This window comes from Cervus elaphus, chromosome 12, assembly GCF_910594005.1.
Source record: "Cervus elaphus chromosome 12, mCerEla1.1, whole genome shotgun sequence".
NCBI classification, from domain to species: Eukaryota; Metazoa; Chordata; class Mammalia; order Artiodactyla; family Cervidae; genus Cervus; species Cervus elaphus.
In genome coordinates this window covers 79429646-79449844 of record NC_057826.1, presented here as the reverse complement: position 1 = coordinate 79449844, position 20199 = coordinate 79429646, and the positions used below count along the sequence as shown (strand labels likewise).

Genomic DNA, 20199 nt, shown 5'->3' with positions numbered 1-20199 from the left:
CGCAGTGACGTTCAGACTCTGGCATCATCCCATCACAGGACCCGGTCAGCTCTCTTAAGACCCTTATGGACTCCATTCCTCTGTAACCCACTCAGCACGCAGCAGCAGGATTCCACCTTGCTCTTGCTGAAAACTTTCTCAACTTCCTGTTGACCTTAGAATGCAAAGGACTTTCCTGGTCCAAAAGGCCTGTCTGGCACCCTGTTCCCCTTCAACTTTGCCTTCCACTGTTTTCTCCCTCTTTTCAGTTATAAATACCTGGACTTTTCAGTTGTTTGTCAAACCTGTCAGCGTTGTTCATTCCTGCCTCAAGGCCTTTGCTGTTGCTAACCCCTTTGCCTGACACAACCTACCCTGCCTCAGGATGTCATTCTGTTCTCAGCTTAGATACCACTTCTTCAGAAAGAGCTCTGCCTATAACATAACTCCCTCCAGGTCTATTAGAAAGCAGCCTGTTTTAGTACCTTCACAGCACTATCTCTATGAAGTTAGTTTCTTTTTTGAGGATAGTGTGGTTTACAGCAGGGGTTGGCAAACTTTTTCTGTTAGACCATATAGTAAATATTTTAGGCTTTGTAGTACCTGTAGCATCTACTCAACTCTGCCATTGTAGCAGGAAACCAGCTATACACTTAAATGAATTAGTGTGGCTAGTTACCCTAAAATTTTATTTATGGACAGTGGCGTTTCAATTTCATGTAATTTTCACCTGTCATGAAATATTCTTTTTTTTCAACCATTAAAAAATGTAAAATCATTTCTTAGCTCTCAGGCCATATAAGCACTGGCCACGGGAGGACTGTTGCTTGCTGATCTCTGTTTTAGAGCACAAACAATGGATCCATACTGCCTGGGTTAATAATTCTAGCTCCAATATTTACTAGTTGTGAAAAACTTACTTAACTCTGTACCTCCATTTTCACAAATGTAGTGGGAACACTCCTACCTTATGGTGTTGTTGTGAGGGCTAAATATGTGAATTTATATAAAGAATTTATAGATACTTAGAATGGTGCCTGACACAGAGTAAGCACAATAGTATTATTATTTGTGAGTTTATCATCAGGCAGTAACCCATGGGCCCCCAAACAGCAAAAACTTTGTCTTTCTTGTTCACGTGGCAAAGAACTATGCTTGGCTCAATGAACATCTTTTAAGAAAATGAGCACATATAGACCTCTTTGGAAAGACAGGGTAGAAAGGGTGGCTGAGTAGGGTGCCCAGATAGAAAGGCCCCTGAGGATGGTGAGGGGGGGATTCAGTGCTGGAGGCAGGAAAAACAAATCAACCAAGCTGGAGATGGAGCATCTGCTTAGTGGGAATGCTGCCCATCCCTCAGGACACTGTTACCAGCCCAGGCAGTGCCAGTCTTTGACATCAGAGCCCTAGATAGCTTGACGTCTGCAGAGACCAGGAGACTGAAAGGACAATGGGAGGGATAGGGGTCAAGCATAAGGACATTCAAGGTCAGTGACAGCAAGGAATGACTGGGGAACCCTGGCGACTATTATACTCTCTTCTTATTCTACCCACCCTCTACAGGTCCTGCCAACCCAGTGATGAACAGAGCCGGAGCTAGGTCTGATGTGACTTTATTCCTTTCAGTTATGCTTGTGGCTGGAGTGGGGACGAGGGAAGAGCCCATGGCCGGGGCTGCCTGGAGACCAGGGCTGATGATACCAGCTGCCATAGGTGAGGTACCAGGCAAAGGTACCCACGGCGGCCCCCACCACCTTGTGAGTATACTGGTGGAAATAGATGACGGTGCAGAGCAGCAAGAAGTTCCAGAGGCCCAGCAGCAACACGTTGAGCAGGAAGACAAGGCGCAGAGGTGCGCCGGCAGGCAGCCCATGGGCCAGATACTTGGCGAACACTGCTGCTTCCTCGGCCATGAGCAGGCAGCAGAAGGTGAGCAGGAAGGTGTGGGAGGAGACCGTGTAGCCCCGCCACTGGTGGCCGGCCGCCAGGCAGCTGCGGCGATCCGGCAGCTCGTGGAGCAGCAGGCCCTGGGGCAGAGGCTCGAAGCAGGAGCCGGTCAGGTCCTCGATGAGCAGGAAGGCCCGGCCGGCCCCCCGCCACACGGCTGCACCCACCACCAGCCGGCTCAGGTGCCGGGCAGTCACTGCCACGCGCCGTGTAGCCAGGAAGACCACCAGCAGCACAAAGCCCCCCAGGAAGGTGCAGGTCCAGCCCCAGGCCGAATTCACAAACTTTCTGTGGGCAGAAAAGAGGAAAGGCTATTGAGACCCCTCAGCCCCATCGCTCCCCCTGTGTTCCCACCCTGGCTCTGTCTCCAGCCGCACCTATCATCCCCTGTTGTTTTCTGTGCCCTCTACCCCCTTTGCCTACAGCCACTTGGACTTTGCCATCTCCTTGGCGGTCCATTCAGTCTTCCAGGGTCCATGTTTCCTCTTCGGTCCTGCTCCTGTACCCCCACGGCTCTGTTCCCCTCCCCCCTCTGACTTTCTCCTCAACCTCCTAGTCTATTTTTAGTGTCCCACACTGGCAGGAGGACAGAAACCTGGAGGAAGCCGGGATCCCTGAGCCCAGGCAGCCAGCGCCCCCAGCCTTGAGTGAACTCACATGTTGAAGAAGTTGCCGTGGCTGGCGAAGATGGTCCGAGGGTTGACGTGGAACTGCAGAAGGGGCCCGAAGATGACCACTGCTGCCAACCAGGCATGGTAGAGGCGCCGTAAGCAGGGGCTGCCCAGGAGGCGGGCAGCCTGTTCGCTTCCAAAGTACAGCAAGGCAGAGGCCACCCAGAGCAGCACCCTGACCAGGCCGCCCAGCAGGGCCCGGATCCGGGCCCCGGCCCCCCGCCCTGCCCCCACCACCGGCCCCCGCTCCATGTTCCCTCCCCTCCCCGCTAACCGCTTGCTCTGCTGAGCAGCTGAGGAGGGGCTGATGGGGCCCCCCCTGGACAAGGACAGGCAGTGACAGGTGTGGCAGACACAGGGCAGAGCCCTGTTGGCAGCTGGCAGGCGGGGGAGAGGGGCGGGGGGCAGCGAGGGGCCGGGGCTGAGGGTTGCCACATCAGCAGGGTTCTCACTTTGGGTGTGTTTCCTGACAACGGCCTTATTCCTTCCCTCTTAGTCCTGTGTCCCTTGACTTTAGGTCCTATGTCTCTAGCTCGAACTATGTTCATGTTTCAGGGTCACTCCTGTAGTTCAGGGCTGCTTTTGTCCACAGCTTGCTTGGGTCTGTTTGTCCCTATTTGGTCAGCCAAAGTCACTCCCACCCCACAGAGGTTGGACTCTCAAGAGCCCCAAAGATCAAGTTCACTCCCACCTGATAGGGGGTGGAGGAGACCCTAGGAGGAAAATCCCCAGTCTGGAGTCCATCAAATCCTTGGGGTTGTGCCCCTCAATTACCTTAGGGCTTGGCCACACATAGAAAGTGGCCTCCGAGCCTGACCACTGAGGCTGGAGCCATAGGGTGGTGAGCAACTTACCCAAGGGAAGTCCCTTTTATTCATTCAGCAACTCTTGTGAAATCCTTATTTGTCTTCTCATTTCTCAAAATGAGATTTGAGAAATGGGATTTCAGGGGCTACCTTTGTGGAGGCTCATGAAGTAGTGAAAGGAATGAGCAAGAAAGGGTACCTGGGTTCTGGCCCAGCTCTGTGACTTTGAGAAAATAAACTAACCCTCCTTGGTCCTCGTACCATCATCTGCAAACTGCCCAAGATGGATCCTTCCAGATTCCACTGCCCATCCCTTGACATAACATGTGCTTAGGGACTCTATACTTGGAAGACCTCCAGAAGCACTCACACATTTTTGAGCTGACACAGAATTTTTCATTGTTATTTTAAATAGTTGCAAAGGACAAACTATCTAGTGTATTATATATACTTACTTTTAAAAAACAAAGCTATCTATATAACTCTTTCCCTGGTGGCTCAGATGGTTAAGAATCTGCCTACAACAAAGGAGACCAGGGTTTGATCCCTGGGTCGGGAAGATCCCCTAGAGAAGGAAATGGCTACCCACTCAGTGTTCTTGCCTGGAGAACCCCATGGACAGAGAAGCCTGGTGGGGTACAGTCCATGGAGTCGCAGAGAGTTGGACACGGCCAGGCGACTAACACTTTGACAACACTAGTTATATACCTCACCATTTTTCCTTTTAAAAATGTGACAAGACCTTAACAGTTGGAAATTATATTTCCATTCTACTCTCCCTACAGAATTTATCCTAATATGTTTTTATGCCTGAAAATCTTTCATTGATCATACATAAGTCTCTGCCAAAAAAAAAAGAGTAAATGATTTGAAACAATTTTTACACATTTCCTGTGATCATAAGTTGAATTTTTTTCTTCTGTATTGAACTTCCATATAAATTAGTACAAATTTCAAAATTGTTAGTAGCACAAAATATATTATTTGTACAACAAACCTTTCACAGAGTTTGATAATAATACAATAAAATTGTATTGGAAATGCATCTCTTAATGAGAACAGATGGCCCTTGGGGCCTTGATTAAATGACGATTTGAGGACACTAATCATTTTAGTTGGCATCTCCTTCTAGCATCCTGGAGGTAAAACAGTTCTGGGTGAGATGGGTGGCATCTCTGGGTATTAGGGGGTAGAGATAGGTATCATTTGTTAACTAAGCTTTGCAACAGGGAGTCCGTCCTGGGCGAAGAGGCAGAGGGGGGATGAAAGGAGCCAGTAGGGAAGGAGATCTGTGTGATGGTTTCATGCAGGCGGGTCAACTGGAGAAAAGAGATCACCTGGAGGCCAAGCATCTGGAAAATTTATTCTTTTAAAAGTGTTTTGCTGTTGAACAGGTACATGTCTTAACCCCTTGCTGTGCCTCTAAGACCCCTTGAAGGTGTGCATTCCGGTTCCAGAACTGCCTTAGAGATAATGGGGAAGGTCAGGCCAAGCTGCTCCCCTATAGTTCACACCATGGGTCTGCCCTGAGGCATGGTGGCTGACCTCTGCATGCCTCCATTTCCTCACCTGGAATAAAGGGTGCTGTGAGAATGGGTGAGGTCCTGAGTGTGAAGTGCCCAGATGGGGCCTGCCATCAGTGCCCACCAGGTAATTTCCAGCTCTGGGCTACTTCTTTCCATAGACTGGACCAGCTCCAGGGCAGAGCTGATGTGGGTGTTCCGGGTTCTCATCTAAAATGTGTTTACTTCCTATTATTTCAGTTTCCATTTGCTGAGAAGTTTCTGAGGTCTGTGAGGGACTCCCTGTTGCAAAGCTCAGTTAACAAATGATTTTGGTATTCCCCTTCATCTTTGGGCATCAAAGCAGTGATTTCTCTAACAGAAGAGCACATCTGAAAGCTTTGTTGAAACCACTTTCTTAAAGTGAGAGGATAAAAGATCTGCAACAGGATAAAGAGAGAGACAGACGGATGCTGAGCCAGGTTCCCACAGAGTTTATTGAGGGAGCCAAAGCCAGTGAGAGGACAAAGGAGTCCTACTTCAACATCCCTCCTTGAAGCTGCTGGCCTCTGGCATGATGGAACATTCTGGGAGGGGGAGGACCTGCCCTGTGTGGGGCCACACAGAGCCTCTCACACCATAGCGTACCCCCCCCAAAGACCCAGATGCATGAGAGAGAAGACATAATTCCCACGGTGGGAGGGTGCTTATCCATCCCCCTCTCCCTGAGGGGCTAGAGCTCTAGCCATTAGGACCTCTGGAACAAAGGCCAGCACTCCTGGCCCTCTGACTGACCCGTTTAATCCTCAAAGTGAAGGCCTGGGCAATGGGCCTTGCTGATGGCACAGTTCAGACCTGGTCCCAGGCATCTACTCTAGGAGCTAACACTTAACATCCAAACATGATTAAAAACACTCAGGACAGTTCTCCTGCTGATCAGATAATGGCAGTCCTGCCAGACCCCGGCCAGAGACAGAGGTCCAAGATGATTGGGTGTGAGCATGTGAGAGGACCACACTACCCCAAGGGGAGGATCTCCCAGGGGTCAGCTAGGGGCCCAAAGCCTGGGCTTCTGTTTCTCCCCAGCCAGTGCCAGTGAGTCCCTAAAGATCCCCCATAGGGGAGAAAGGGAGGAGAAGGTGGAGAGCTGGTAAAGAGGCTCACCATGACTGGGCCTGGAGGTCAGATCTACTGGGGTGAGGAAAAGGCTGTAGAGGGGCGGGACACTGGGGCAGGGGTGCTGGGATGCTCCTCCGACTCTGGCATGTCATCCTGGAAGTACTCAGCCTGGCGATACTGCCACAGACGCAGATTCCCGTCCCACTGCAGGGTAGAAGGTGGCAAGCAGTCAGGGGATGCTGCCCTCACCCAGTCCCAGACACACACTGGCCTCCCTTATTCCAGCATCCTCACCGAACTGCTGACGATCTTCTCCTCAAAGGGGTGCCAGCTGACGTCACGCACACAGGCCTTGTGGCTGGTCAGCTTCTTCACGATGTGGCCACTGAGGAGGTCGTACACTGTCCAGGGAAGGCCAGAGTGGAGAAGGGCAGCCAGAAGACCTTCCAGCCATCCCTCATCTCTCCCTGCCTCTCAGGCAACTTCCCACCTTTCCAGAGGAGCAAAGCCCACATGTGGGAATGCTGTTAGTTTCTTTTCCCTACCTCAGGTTGAGAATATGATCTGGCAGAGCTTGGGTATCTCTGGCCCTTAGCTAAATGTTACAGGGTCTACAGTTAAGAAAATGAAATGTGGCTTTAAAGCAGCAATTTTCTTGAAAGCTCACAAGACATGGGAGATACCACAAAGTTGAACATGGGGCTGTCTCCATAGACTTGTGAACCTGCTGCTCCTCTTCTGGACTCAGGTGCACCTTTCTCTCTCCCTGGATGGGCCTTCATCTCAGCACCTCCCTAGGTCTATCTTAGGCTCTGTCTTAGGCTCCTTCCATCTGTGTCTGTGTTTCTTTTCATGCATTCCTCCTGCTTCAGTGGCTGAACATCTTTTACGACTTGCTGCTTTTTGTGTCATTCTTTCTGTCTCTGTTCCCTCCTACCTTTCATCTGTAATCTCTTCCCTGACTGATTAAAAAACAGAACTGTGTATATTTTTGGTGATCAAGTATATTTACTGACTAGAATTCTGTGTTCCTTTCTTAATTTAAAATGCTAATGAATAGAATGTTTTCTCTTTCTCTGTTTAAGCTGCCCCGCTTCAGGCTAAACGAAATTTCATTATAGTTCTCACTGGATTTTTTAAGATGCTCACTGGTGGTTACAGGTAGAATGCCAGGGGAACATTCCTGCCCTTCCCGAGACCCCCTGATCTGACACAGTCCTTACCGACCACTTTGCCAGTGGAGCAGCCACTGTAGATGAACTGCTGGCCGGTGCTGTGGGTGGGGGAGAATCGGCAACGGATGAGGGTGTGGAGCACCCCGTGGCCCCGGTAGGTCATCAAGGAGCTGTCCCCTGGGAGCTTCAGCTTCCGCCAGGCTGGGGAGGGATGCAGGGCAAACCCTGGGTTAGGGAGTCTGGATTCTCCTGTATCACCAGTCCTCAGCAAACACTGGTGCTCACAGACAGTCATCTTTCCAATCCCCAACTGCTGTCTCTTTCCCCACCAAACAGTCAGCTGATATATGCCAGTATGGCTCTGCTGATTGTCAAGATGCTATAGTACTTTGGTATCCATTGGCTTGGAGTGAGTGATCCCCAGTTCCCACACTGGTAACCCCTGACTTTCCCATGGTTCAGCAAACAAAAAGTTAATGCCTGGCCAGGGGGAGTCAGGAGAGGGGTCCCAGCTCCATCCACCATGCCCATGCTAGGCCTTACCACAGGTTAAATATTTTAACTACCACTCCTGACTCTTCACTCTCCAGATCTCAGGTACTACTTCTGCTCTCACCTTTTTTGGGCACCTGCTGCCAGCGGTAGTCCCAGTTTTGCTGCGTGGCAGCCTGGCGAGAGGCTTCCATGCCTTCCCGGCTAGAAAAACGTCGGATATCCCAGAGCTTGATGGTCTGGTCTTTGGAGTTGGAGATGAGATATCGGGCATCACCCTGTGAATCCCAGGATGGATAAGGAGGATCAGCACTCCCCTCTCTAGGTTGAGGGGTATGAACACAGGCTGCTCTTCGGTTGCCTCTTTCTTCACTCAGGTAGGCCTCGCCATTGGTTTCCTACGACGGGCCACACACCCTGGCTAGTTTTCCCCTTTTTTGCCCAGCACACTGGCTGGCTCCTGTTCTAGCTTGGATCAGATTGTCTTCTACTTTTCTTGTACAGAAAGCCCTGCTCCTTGTGGGATGGTGCTGATCTTGCAAACCGTGGCTAAAGGAGGAGCTTGATGAGTTGCCACATCTGTTTGCTTTGACACCACAACTCAGTCGCCTGACTGTGCGGTCCTGCCTCTGCACCCACCTTACTGTCAATGAAAGTGATGCCGTCCTGGTGTCCGGCGAGCGCGCCCACAGGCTTGGGGTCATCCTCCCTCATGGTGCGTCGATCCCACACTTTGCAGATGGCATCGTCACCCCCGGAGAACAGGATCTGGGAGCTGACGTCAGCAAAGGCCACTGCATTCACATCATCCTCATGGGACTCAATCTAGGGGAGAAAGGGGCCAGGATGTTTACAATGTCTTTCTAGGTCTTCCAACAAGCCAAGGACCAGGAGGCAGAGGCTGGAAATCTCAGGAGCAATACCTGAAGTGTCCGCCGGTTCTGTTCTCGATCAAAGACATACAGGCAGCCATCATTGGCCCTGAAGGGAAGGGGATAAAGAGGGCTCTGGAGCCAGGACCGAGAGGACCCATGCTACGTGTGCTCTGGAGATACTGTGTCTCCAAGTCCCGCTAAGGGGCAAGCCTTTGTGTCTTCTTATACAGGAGGTGGGAGAAGAGTTAGCTGTGACCTCCCATCTTGTGCTGGGGAAATGGTGCTTGAGAAGTGAAGGCACTCATAAATCTTGGCCCTGGAGAAGCCCTGGTTGTTCTCCACGGCTGCCTGGGTACGGGTATCTGCTGTAGTCTCTGTAATGGTAGAGCCCGTTTCTGGGAGAATTTCTGTCTCATTAAGTTCTGGAGGCATTCCCACAAACACTCACCCTCCTAGCACTTCTCGTCCATCTGAGGAGACAGCGATGGAGAAGACAGCGAAGCGACGTTCATCTGGCCTGAAAAGAGACAAGGAGGAGCTGCATTAACTGAACTTCCCTTTAGCCCTGGTTAGTCCACATAGAATGTGACAAGGGCGGTGAGGCACACTGCTGAGGGGAAAAGAAATCCCGCCAGCACACATGCCAGAATGTGGGGCACCTCAGTGAGGAACCGAGAAGAATTCTGCAGCCATCTATTATATCCTGGTCCTCTGGCTGACAGGCTGGGTGGTTCCCTCCCAGGAGTCCACACAGAGAAACTTGCAACCAGTGTACTTTCCCCTCTAGGCAGGAATTCCAGTTCAAGAGGTGTGCTCCTAGAGAGCCTTTCTTGAGTAGTTTCTGATGAGTTTGACCAGGAAGGGAAGCCAGTACCTTAGATCCAGGGCAGTGTGTGTGTCTCCCTCCCCGTAGATGTTGCAGATATGAACTAAGAGAAGCAAGAGAAACAAGAATCTTTCAGGGCTGAGGTAAGGAGGGTAGAGTCAGGGAAGAGATAGAACAAATGGGAAGGAAGTGGGACCCGGGGAGTAATTTGTCCAGGAAAAGGCATGGAGTCATGGCACGGAGGAGATGGGTATCTGGAGACCTCAGGTCCCCAGCTGGAGAGACCATGGAGGTCTGGGGCACACTCACTGTAATCAGACCAGCTGGAGTAAAGGAAATGGTTCCCATCGGGGGTGAAGGCCACATCCAAGACACTCCAGCCGACATCCCGGGCTTTGATGCTCTTGAATTTACGAAAGCGACCATACCGGCAGTCATATAGTCGGATTGTCTGGTCTGTGCGAGTGGCGATCAGGCAGAATTAGAAAACAGCCAAAAACAGCCTCCTGGAATCCTCCCTAGATCAGACCTCTCTCACTCACCACTGATCTGTGGAATTTTCCCTTGATCATGGGACAAAACATGTCTTCTAGCTAAGCATCCTTAAGCCAGGGTCTGAGCTCCCTGGATCTGGGGCTTTCTAGCATCAGTCAGAGGGAACAACTCTTGTTCTAAGACAGTTGGTAGGACTAGGGTATGGTACCTTGACAGGCAGACATGAAGATTTGACCATCTTTGCTGTAGATGCCACAGAAAGCCTTCTGAGAGTAGGTATCAGTGAAGCCCAGATCGTTGGGCAAGAAGCTGGGGAAGCAGAAAGAAAGTGAGGGTAAGAGAAACTCAGGATGGCTCCTGTACCACTTAGCAGCATCCTAACAGAGCTGGATGTGAGTACAAGAGCATTCTTCCCAGCTTTGGGTATAAGCCTTTGTCTTTGATTCATCCTATCATCCTCTCAATTACTATATTTTTCCACTTTGCTCACTCTCAAAGCCTCAACCCCACATAACCTAACTTTTTAATATCCCTGAGAATCCTTTAGCACTCATCCCTTCAAAGTTTAAGAAAGTTTATAGACTTCTCTGGCCCTTGGAATCTCTCCACCAAGCCCCATACTCACTGAGACATCACTCGAGACCGTTCTCCAAGGGAGAAGCTTCCCTGGTGGCAGAGGCCCCGTTCTCTCTAAAGGAAGGGATTGGGGAATATTGCTAGCAGAAACCACCTCAGCCACCTCAGCCACACCAAGCCCCCTCCTCCAAAAACATGGCTCTTGCTACAGGAACAAACCCAGCACATAGTAATATGTCCCACCAAATGCCCACTCAGGCTGGTTGAGAGCTCTCTAGCTCCAGCACTTGAGGCTTCCTTGGAAAGCTTACTTCCCTCTTCTCTGGGGTTGTGGCTCCTGGCTGCACTGACAGGCCTGCTGCCAGACTGGATGAGGGGGGCCTACCTGATGCAGCATTTGAGGGAAGCTGAGCTCCCGCGCTGCCCGCCTAAGCCCCAGCCGCCCTGTGGCCAATTCCACTTGTGTCTTGATCTCACTGCATTCCAGCTCCCGGGTGTCAGGGGTTGCATCCACTGTGAGCACCAAAGAGAAGTCTCATCCTAGGTCTTTTCCAGCCCCAGCGGACAGTTAGCAAGGCTGTGCTCAGCCTTCTCTATGTGGCTAAATATACTGGGGCTGCAAAGACTCCCTCATTCCCCGAATTATCTCATCTTTTCCTTTCAATTTTTGCCAAAATTATTTTTTTTACAGTTTTATAGTGGAAATCCTTTGATGTTAGGGTCCCTGTCTGCCTTTCCTCTTACCCGGTGGGTTGTATCGGTCTCCAAGACGACCATCCCAGGCACTGTCATGCTCTTCCTCTGAGTCCGAGAGGGCCTGGATGAGCTGCAAATTTGCTGCACCTCCTCCCTGCACCAACCTCACTTGGCCTCTGTGGAGAGACCCCCCATGATAAAGGGGAGGATCCCTTCCCCAGACCAACCAAATTCAGAGTCAATGGTTATGTAGTTCATAGACTACCTTGTCCTCAAACCCTTGTACTGTCCCCATGTTGAGGTTTGAGGCTGACCCTCTGTTATTTGGTCTCCTATAAGACACACCAGGAAGCTAATTTTCACTCTTATAAGAGGAGTAGAAAATCCCAGCATTGTACGGATGTTGACTGATCTACTGAGTTGGCTTCCCAGAGAGTTAAAAATTCTGAGAGCATTTCCTTCTGAGTCTCTGCCCAAGGAGTCTAGCATAGGACATGGTTTTCTGAAGGGATTCCCAAGCCAGTATTCTCCCTCAAGGAGCCACAGCTAAGAATCAAAGGTAGTTGTACCCCCTTTTCCAGTCAATTCCTGGTGGTCACTCCCCTCAAAGCATTCTTTCTTCAGGAACAGGATTAGAGTTAGGTTAATTTAAACTTGTTTTTCAAGTGAATCCACATGGCCTCATATCATGTGTCAATGACTTCACTTAAATTCAACACCCACTTCCCCAACTCTTTTCTTCACCCCTCATAGCACTTCCTTCCCACCAGGGCACCCTTCCCTCTTTTATATTTTTATTTTTTTACTTACTTGGAAAATAGGTTACGTGTGTAATCATAGCTAGACTCCCTTGAATAGTCTCCCCAACACAAGAGCGAACCATCCTGTTTACCCCACCTAGGGGAGTGCTGCCAGTGTCCAGCAGGGAAGGCTGTTCTGCTCAAACAGAACAGCTGTCCTGGGCTGATCCCATTCCCTATTCTCTGTAACTTCCCTGACTGGAGCTGGTATCAAGGGACTCTGGTGGTGCCTGGCGGGGACACACCAAGGGGTAAGTTACCTGCGTAGGAGATAGGCCAGTACCTGGGCCAGATCCACATCTTCATCCTCCTCTTCCTCCTCCTCACTCCTACGCAGGCCAGCCCCTCTTCGGGGCAAGCCCTCGGAGGGGTCTCCGGACCCAGTTCCTGCGCTGCTACTGTTCCGTGATCCCATCTTCTGGTCACAGCATCCTTAAGTCCTGTGTGGGGACTCCTCCTGTCACCTCCTTGGGTTTGGTGAAAGCAAAGCCTGCTCTAGAAACACCAGAGTTTCCTGAGATCGATAGTAGCTATCTCTAGGAGGGCGACCCTTCCTAAGTATTGAGATCCCTTTTCCTCAGCCTGTAACAACTCCAAAAGCTTCGGGAACACAAACCTTTCCCGATCCTGTGAAGCAAAATAAGCAGAGTGAAACCTAGGGCGTGACCCTAGCTCACTAGCGAAAATCCTTTGAACAGGAATTTCTCAGTTTTCCACCTCAAACTCACCTATCAAAGTCCCTGGGATGGGGGTGGATTCCCAGGTAACCTCTCTGGAGAACCAATCAAAACCCCTCGCGGAAGGAAAGGCGCCTCATTAGCTTACCCCATCTAGCCAATCAGAAGCCTTAGAACTCAGAGACCCCCTCGACGCCCCCCTTACCGGCCAATTAGAGCACTCCCTTGCGAAAGCCGGTGGCAGCAACAACCAATGAGGTTAAAAGTCGGCCTAACACCCCCCCCCTTCCTTGCCTCACGCCCACGTGGTGTTCCGGGGGTGTGTACGCTAAGCGGGGGCAGGCAGGGAGGCAGCCGAGAAGCACCTCCCACATAGCTTGCGGTTACCGCCACGCGCGAGACCACCCACCAGCGAGAAGCAGTCGCAGGACCAGCAGCGGCGCGAGGCCTTGTTTACACGGACTGCCGCCGCAGCGTCGGCTAACCGCTTCTCCGTCACGCGCCGCCTTCGTCACGCATCTCCCCGCTCCGCGACCGGCGGATCACGGACGTCACACGACACCCCTGACAGCCCAGCCCTCTTGGCCAGCTTACTGGACAGCTGAACGCGGTGATTGACAGACGGGCGGGAGAAAGTGCGCGAGGGGTTTGAGGGGAGGAGAAAGCGCACAACCCAGTAGGGGCGACCGCTCCTTGTGGGAGGAGTATGTAGGGAACCGGCCGCTTCCTGAATATGAGATGACGGAACTAGACTAGATGGGCGAGGGGCGGGGCTTACAAAAGACGTTGTTGTGCTTCCGTGAGGTGTCTTAGCAAGGGATACAATTTGCTGTCGGTCCCTTGGGTTAATTTGGCTTCGCACTTTTCAGACGACCTCTAAGGACCTACTCTTTCCTCCCCTTTTGCCAGTTCGGCTCTAGCCTTTCTCTTTTCGCCGACTGCAGCTGCTGCCGTCCCTGCCCTAAGGGGTGCCCGGCGCCTTTGGGACGTGTTCACGTGATGGCCCTCACACCCTCCCTTCCGGGCTTAACTTCCGGAAGCCTTGTTCTTGTAGGGTTTGCTGTTTCTAGACCTCCTGTTAGCAGTTTTGGCAACTTTTCAGGTCACCCCCTGGGGGGTCTTTGCTGACGTTCCCTAACACAGTCGCAGGTCTCCTTTGGCCTTTACTTTTTGTCAGTTCCCCTCTGCCGCCCCCTGGGCCCTCAGGGATTTGCTGGCTTTCCTTAGACCTTCTGTCCTTCGGGTGCCTTTCCGTCCCAGGCCGGTCCTGGCGCGCGGCGCCTCCTACCCCCTCCTCCGGGTTTATGAGTAACTCGGCTAAGTCCAAGGCCGCGACTTGTGTACTTTGGGATCCTTGCCCTTGCTGGGGTGGGATGTGTGTGTCTGGGGGCGGGGGGGAGTGTTGATTGTCCGTGCCGGGCGCCTAGATCCGAGGTCCGAGGTGCACCTCAGCGACCCCAGACAGCACTCCCTTAGAAGTGTTGTCATCTGTCCCCCTCCCAGTGCCGCCTCGGGACAGATAAGGGGAGTAGAGACCCTTAGTTTCCCTGGGCTCATTCTCCGTGGGAGGGCGAGGGTTGTGGTTAGTCCTTTGGGCGATGCCTCCTGGTTTCTAGGTCGTCAGATCCATGCTTATCACCTGATCACCAGGGTCGGCTTCTTGGGCCCACACTCGGTTTAATGTTCTGCTATCACCCTTTGAAATACTTAAAAAATTCTTGAACAAGTGCCCCACAATTTTCTCTTGCTCTGGGATCTACTAATTAAGTAGCCTGTTTTGCCAGTCAGCCATCTCCTATTGCCAGGTTACTTACCATCTGCCCTATAGTGTTTATTGTCTCAATAAATCTTATATATATATTTATAAATAAATAAATTCTAAAATAATATAAGCGAAAGTGTTAGTCGCTCAGTCGTGTACTACCCTCTGTGACCCCATGCACTGTAGCCTGCCAGGCTCCTCTGTCCATGAAATGCCATTCCCTTCTTCACAGTCTTGAGTCACCATCAGAGAATCTTAGGATTCTGTGGTTTCTGGGTTGTCCAGCCTGGAAAATTTGGATCCTTTTCCAAAATGACCTTTCCCTTCTCTTTGCCCTTTAAATTCAGTTATTCAAGTCCTATCACCCAACATCAAATTTTCATTGTTTCACACCTCTCCTGGTTAGTTGATCTCTGGAAGTATTCTTCTCTAATAGCCTTTAGTTCTTAAGAACCCACACCTGGTTCATTAGTGTTTGTTTCAAATATAAACTTCCAAGCCTGCTTGGCTCTTTTTTTTTACTCTTAGAAGTGCTGCGAACTGTCCCCCTCTTGTCATTTTTTTGTTACTTCTGCCAAGCAAATATGGCCATAAAGTCTTTACTTGTTTCTCTTCTCTACACCTTCCCAGAATTTCTTGTCTGGGGGAAACTTTGTCTCTACCAATCAGATTCCCTTTCTCATGACCTAGTAGTGTCACTTCTAGGCAACTAGAAACTATGCCAAGTCTAGCATAAATGTTTATGTTCAGCAGAGCAACTATGGATTGTAGTAAAACACTAGAAACAAAATAGATCCAAGCACACTGCTACAGGATAGGATTGGTTAAATAAATTATGGTTCATATGGTAGACACAAAAATGCCAGGTAGCCATTAAAATGACATAGTCTTCTATTACTATGCTGTGGGAAATTGCACAAGTTACATTTTTACGTTTCAAAAAGGTGGTAGTTCTGGTGATGTGGTGGATGCAAAAACAGTATGTTTCAACTCTGCATTAAAAAGTATAAAAATACCCAGGCTTATTATTAGACATAGTAGAGAAAGCCTTGCATGAACTAATATGACAAAGATACAGTATGAACAAAGCATTATGGTTAACACAGTTCAACCACCTGAGGTCCACAGAAAACAAAAACTTCTGTTAAACTCATCTTCTTAACTCATTTAAAAATTACCTCTTTCCTCTTTTCTTCCTTAGCTTACAAATCTTAGTTTAAAGCTGAACAAAATCTATACTCAAATCTTTGAAAGATGGAACTTGTGTGTTATTGAATAAGACATTTTAAAGTCATAGTAAATGTTAAAAAGAAAAATCTGAGGTTTTATGGCCAAAATGAGTCTTGACATCAAATGCTGAAGAGTGTAAGATTTCATCTCTTGTTCCCTTTGTTGATTTTTGTATGTAAAAGATTTTTAAGCCTATGAACTTGATTATATCACTTGTGACAATAATTTTAAAATGTATATGAGCATTTTTATGTTAGGATGTACTGTGTGTTTCATTGAAAGAAAATGGTGTTTCTTTAAAAAATAATTTTAATTAAGTCATTTTGATAAACTTATATTGGCCCTTCCTCTCATGAATTTGAAATTTGGCACGTTGCTTGGTGACAGTTTGTAAGTGCTTTTCGTTTGGGCAATCTCCACTCTTCCCACCTACACCTAAAGCAACAGAGAGGTTTTCTAGTTAGCACCCATTTTAGGACTGGTTCTAGTGATTGCTCTGTAAATGTCAGCTAGTTGACTTCCTGTCTGACCTGCTTTGGGCATTTCCTGCTCATTAGCATGTCCACCAGGGGGCACGCTGGGCTTGAGAGGAGAGAAGGAAAGCAAATTTTTCTCTAGCCACCTTTGTCCTCCCTCTCCCCAATCCCAGCCTGGTATCGGCACAGAGCTCCTGGAACATGTGTCCAGCTACAAAGGAACATGCAGGCAACACAAAGGAATGCTTTGTCTTCGAAGTGATGGATGACGTGTGTTTATATATTATCCTCTTATAGCACGCTCAATGTAGAAGGAAAGCGGGAAGTATGCTAGTTTACCCAGGACTTAAAAGTGTGTTGACTATAAAGCAATTGAGTAATTACGGGATTTCTAATACTTTTATGTCCTGTGTCCTTGGGAACCAGAATTTTTTGTGTGGCAGGTAGGAGGTACAAATGTGATATAGAAGTTAAAAAACCTTTAGCTCTGAGTTTGAATCGGAACTATCAGTTTGAACTCAAGAGGTTTTGTTTTCCTATCCCTACCCACTGAAAAGATCTAGAAACAGTCTAGTAGCAATAAACACTCCTACCACCTAAATCTTAAAATTTCCCATGAAGGAAACCAGAACTTGGGGTAGGTTTGGGGTGCATGTGTGCGTGCTCAGTCCTGTCTGACTCTTTGCGACCTATGGAATGTAGCCTGCCGGGCTCCTCTGTCTGTGGGCTTCTGCAGGCAAGAATACTGGAATGGGTTGCCATGTCCTCCTCCAGGGAATCTTCCCACCTCAGGGATCAAACCTGCATCTCTTACGTGTCCTGCATTGGCAGGTGGGTTCTTTACCACTCACGCTGGGTCTAGGGTAGGAGATGTACAAGGAAAGCATGGAACTTACCATACCAGATAGTAAAGAAGCCAGTAAACATTATCAGTTCAGTTCAGTTGCTCAGTTGTGTTCGACTCTTTGCAACCCCATGAACCGCAGTACGCCAGGCCTCCCTGTCCATCACCAACTCCCAGGGTCCTCCCAAACCCATGTCCATTGTGTCAGTGATGCCATCCAACCGTCTCATCCTCTGTTGTCCCCTTCTCCTCCTGCCCTCAATCTTTCCCAGCATCAGGGTCTTTTCAATGAGTCAGCTCTCCACATCAGGTGGCCAAAGTATTGGAGTTTCAGCTTCAACATCAGTCCCTCCAATGAATACCCAGGACTGATCTCCTTTAGGATGGACTGGTTGGATCTCCTTGCAGCCCAAGGGACTCTAAAGAGTCTTCTCCAACACCACAGTTCAAAAGCATCAATTCTTCTGTGCTCAGCTTTCTTTATAGTCCAACTCTCACATCCATACATGACCACTGGAAAAACCATAGCCTTGACTAGAGGTAAAGTCAAAAGGACTCAGGAGCCAAGGCTATGGCCAAAGATGGGATAATTTGAGCATTATAAGGATAATTTAATAAACATTAAGTATGTTTAAATCCTTGAGTTCATAATGGTTGTGTGTGTTTGTAACTAATTGGTCACACACACAAAAAACCTACCTGGTCACCTTTTTGAAGGATGATATGAAATCAAATCATTATTTTTTAAAATAACTAAAACATTTATTTGTGCCAGGTTCTAGTTGCGGACCATGGGGTCTTGGTTGTGGCATGAGGGATCTAGTTCCTTGACCAGGGATTGGGACTGCTGCATTTTGAGCTCAGTCTTAGCCACTCACTGGACCACCAGAAAAGTCCCCAAAACATTATATTGAAGATGGTAAATTAAGGAAAAGAATCAAGCAGTTATCTTGCTGTACCTGTATAAACTATGCCTCAGGGTAATGAAAACAGAAAATAAAAGGAGTGTCCCCTTGTAAAGGAATTCCAAAGATTATGACAGAGTTTGAGGAGAGCTTTTCTGAAATCCCTAACAAATTAATGAATCTAGGCGATGAACATCTAGGCCTGGATTCTTCAATGGTTAAACTGAAGAAAAGAGTAGAGGGGTAACCTGTAGATTGAGAGACGTAAAAGGTATACAGATTTTTTTTTTTTTTTTTTAATGTACAAGGTTAGGCTATAATGTCTAGGGTTCTGGATTTAGGTAATACAGGGAAAAAAAGGCAAGGATGTGATTATCATGAACCATGGTGTCAATTTACACCAGGAAGGAGGGACTGTGAGGATGAGGAACATGGTGGTGGGTGCTCTTAGTGTTTGGCAAAGTTCTGTTTTTCTGGGTAATGACTTCAAGGTTCGATTTAGTTTATTAAGCTATACTTTTATTTTGTACAGTTTTCTGTACCTGTGTTTTAGTTTAAAATAAAGTTTAATAAAATGTGTTAACGATATTTTATCATTTATCTGGAGCTGTGGGGCATACAATTTTATTCTAATTGGCAAAATCTTTTTTTTTTTTAATGGTGGTTTGTCCAGGCTTTTTATTTTTTAAAATTTAAAAAATTGAGGTATAGTTGTATTAGTTGCAAGTGTACATATAGCAGTGATTCAGATACATATATGTGTGTGTGTGTATGTATTCTTTTTCAGATTAGTTTCTTTTATAGGTTATTATAAAATATTTATAGTTCCCTGTGCTATACTGTAGGTCCTTGTTTGTTATCTATATTTTATATATTGTAGTGTGTATATGTTAATTCCATTTTCCTAATTTATTCTTTCCTCCTACTTTCTGCTATGGTAACCATAAGTTTGTTTTCTCTGTGTGGGTCTATTTCTGTTTTGTAAATAAGCTCACTTGTACCTTTTCAGATTCCATATGTAAGTGATATATATTTGTCTTCTCTGTCTGGCTTACTTCACTTGGTATGATAATCTCCAAGTTCATCTGTGTTTCTGCAAATGGCATTATTTTATTCTTTCCTATGGTTAATATTCCATTGTATATATATACCACATCTTTATCCATTCACCTGTTGATGGACATTTTTTTCCCCAATGGACATTTAGGTTCCTTCCATGTTTTGGCTATTGTAAGTAGTGCTGCAGTGAACACTGGGGTGCATGTATCTTCAAATTCTAGTTTTCTCTGGATATATGCCCAGGAGTGGGACTGCTGGATCATATGGTAACTCTGATCTTAGTTTTTTAAGGAACTTCCGTGGTGTTCTCCATAGTGGCTGCACGAGTTTACATTCTCACTGACAGTGTAGGAAGGTTCCCTTTTCTCCGCACCCTCTTCAGCATTTATTTGTAGACTTTGATGATCGCCATTCTGACCAGTATGAGGTGATATCTCATTGCATTTCTCTAATAATTAGTGAAGTTGAGATTTTTTCATGTTCCTGTTGGCCAGCTGTATGTCTTCTTTGGAGAAACAAAAACAAAATGTTTTTTTGGCCTGACAACCACTGGACTTCCAGGAAAATCTCCAAGATCATTTTTAAGACTAACACCTTCCTATTCTTGTGCATTTAGGTATGGTATCAGAGAGGTGCCTGGAATCCCAGATCTCTGCCTCTTTCCAGGAAGGACTTTATTTCCAACCTATTTTCTTTCTCCTCTAAATTGTATTTACATTGCTCACTTTCCTCTTAAACTGTCAAGTCAGCAGTGTATAACATGCCTACAGGGCCCACTCTAATCCATATAGAGTGAAAAGGTGAGGACAGCTAACATAGTGTCAATGGTTATTCCCTGTCAGGCATAGTTATGAGTGCCTGGCTTCACTGACTCTTAATCCAAACAACACCGTCAGATGTAGGCACATCCCCATTTTATAGCTGAAGAAACTGAAAGACACCCCTGGCCTGAGTCTACTATGTGCCTAACATCTGTACTGTGCTACCTCTGATCATGTTGTTTCAGTTATCACATGCTATTTATGAAGTTTTAATATCTGTTTGTGCAGTTTAAAATCTATTTTAGTGCCATGGGCTCCATTGCTGTGTTTTAGCATGTAATCCACTCTGACTTTAGATTCCTTTTTGCTCTTTACACATTATAACTGGTTATTGGCTGTTTTCTATAAAAACATCTGGTGTTTCCTGCTCCAGGGTTTTCTTTTGAGGAACTTTCAGTTATTTTGTGAATATTTGTCCTCATTTTGTAGGTACAAACTTCCATCGTACCCGTCTCAATTTATACAT

General features: G+C 47.8%; 2 protein-coding genes across 14 annotated transcripts; both read right to left on the bottom strand.

Moving 5' to 3' along the window:
- Positions 1-1576: 1576 nt before the first annotated feature.
- On the bottom strand, positions 1577-3932 carry FITM1 (fat storage inducing transmembrane protein 1). The gene is made up of 2 exons (XM_043920078.1): positions 2584-3932; positions 1577-2214 (listed from the first exon to the last, which is right to left on the bottom strand). The coding sequence occupies exons 1-2, from the start codon at positions 2847-2849 to the stop codon at positions 1602-1604; spliced, it is 879 nt and encodes a 292-aa protein (XP_043776013.1). The 5' UTR covers positions 2850-3932; the 3' UTR covers positions 1577-1601.
- On the bottom strand, positions 2584-13352 carry DCAF11 (DDB1 and CUL4 associated factor 11). Of its 13 annotated transcripts, XM_043920070.1 has the most exons (16): positions 13046-13352; positions 12220-12454; positions 11208-11335; positions 10849-10976; positions 10513-10577; positions 10096-10196; positions 9702-9848; positions 9441-9495; positions 9015-9083; positions 8615-8672; positions 8331-8516; positions 7816-7969; positions 7248-7400; positions 6319-6425; positions 6070-6228; positions 2584-2665 (listed from the first exon to the last, which is right to left on the bottom strand). In XM_043920070.1, the coding sequence occupies exons 2-15, from the start codon at positions 12372-12374 to the stop codon at positions 6094-6096; spliced, it is 1641 nt and encodes a 546-aa protein (XP_043776005.1). In that variant the 5' UTR covers positions 12375-12454; positions 13046-13352; the 3' UTR covers positions 2584-2665; positions 6070-6093. The 13 variants fall into 13 exon arrangements, with proteins under 13 accessions (XP_043776005.1, XP_043775999.1, XP_043776009.1 ...); XM_043920064.1 differs by lacking the exon at positions 2584-2665 and having other exon boundaries at positions 5385-6228; XM_043920074.1 differs by lacking the exon at positions 2584-2665 and having other exon boundaries at positions 5385-6228; positions 12243-12454.
- Between the last annotated feature and the right edge of the window lie 6847 nt (positions 13353-20199).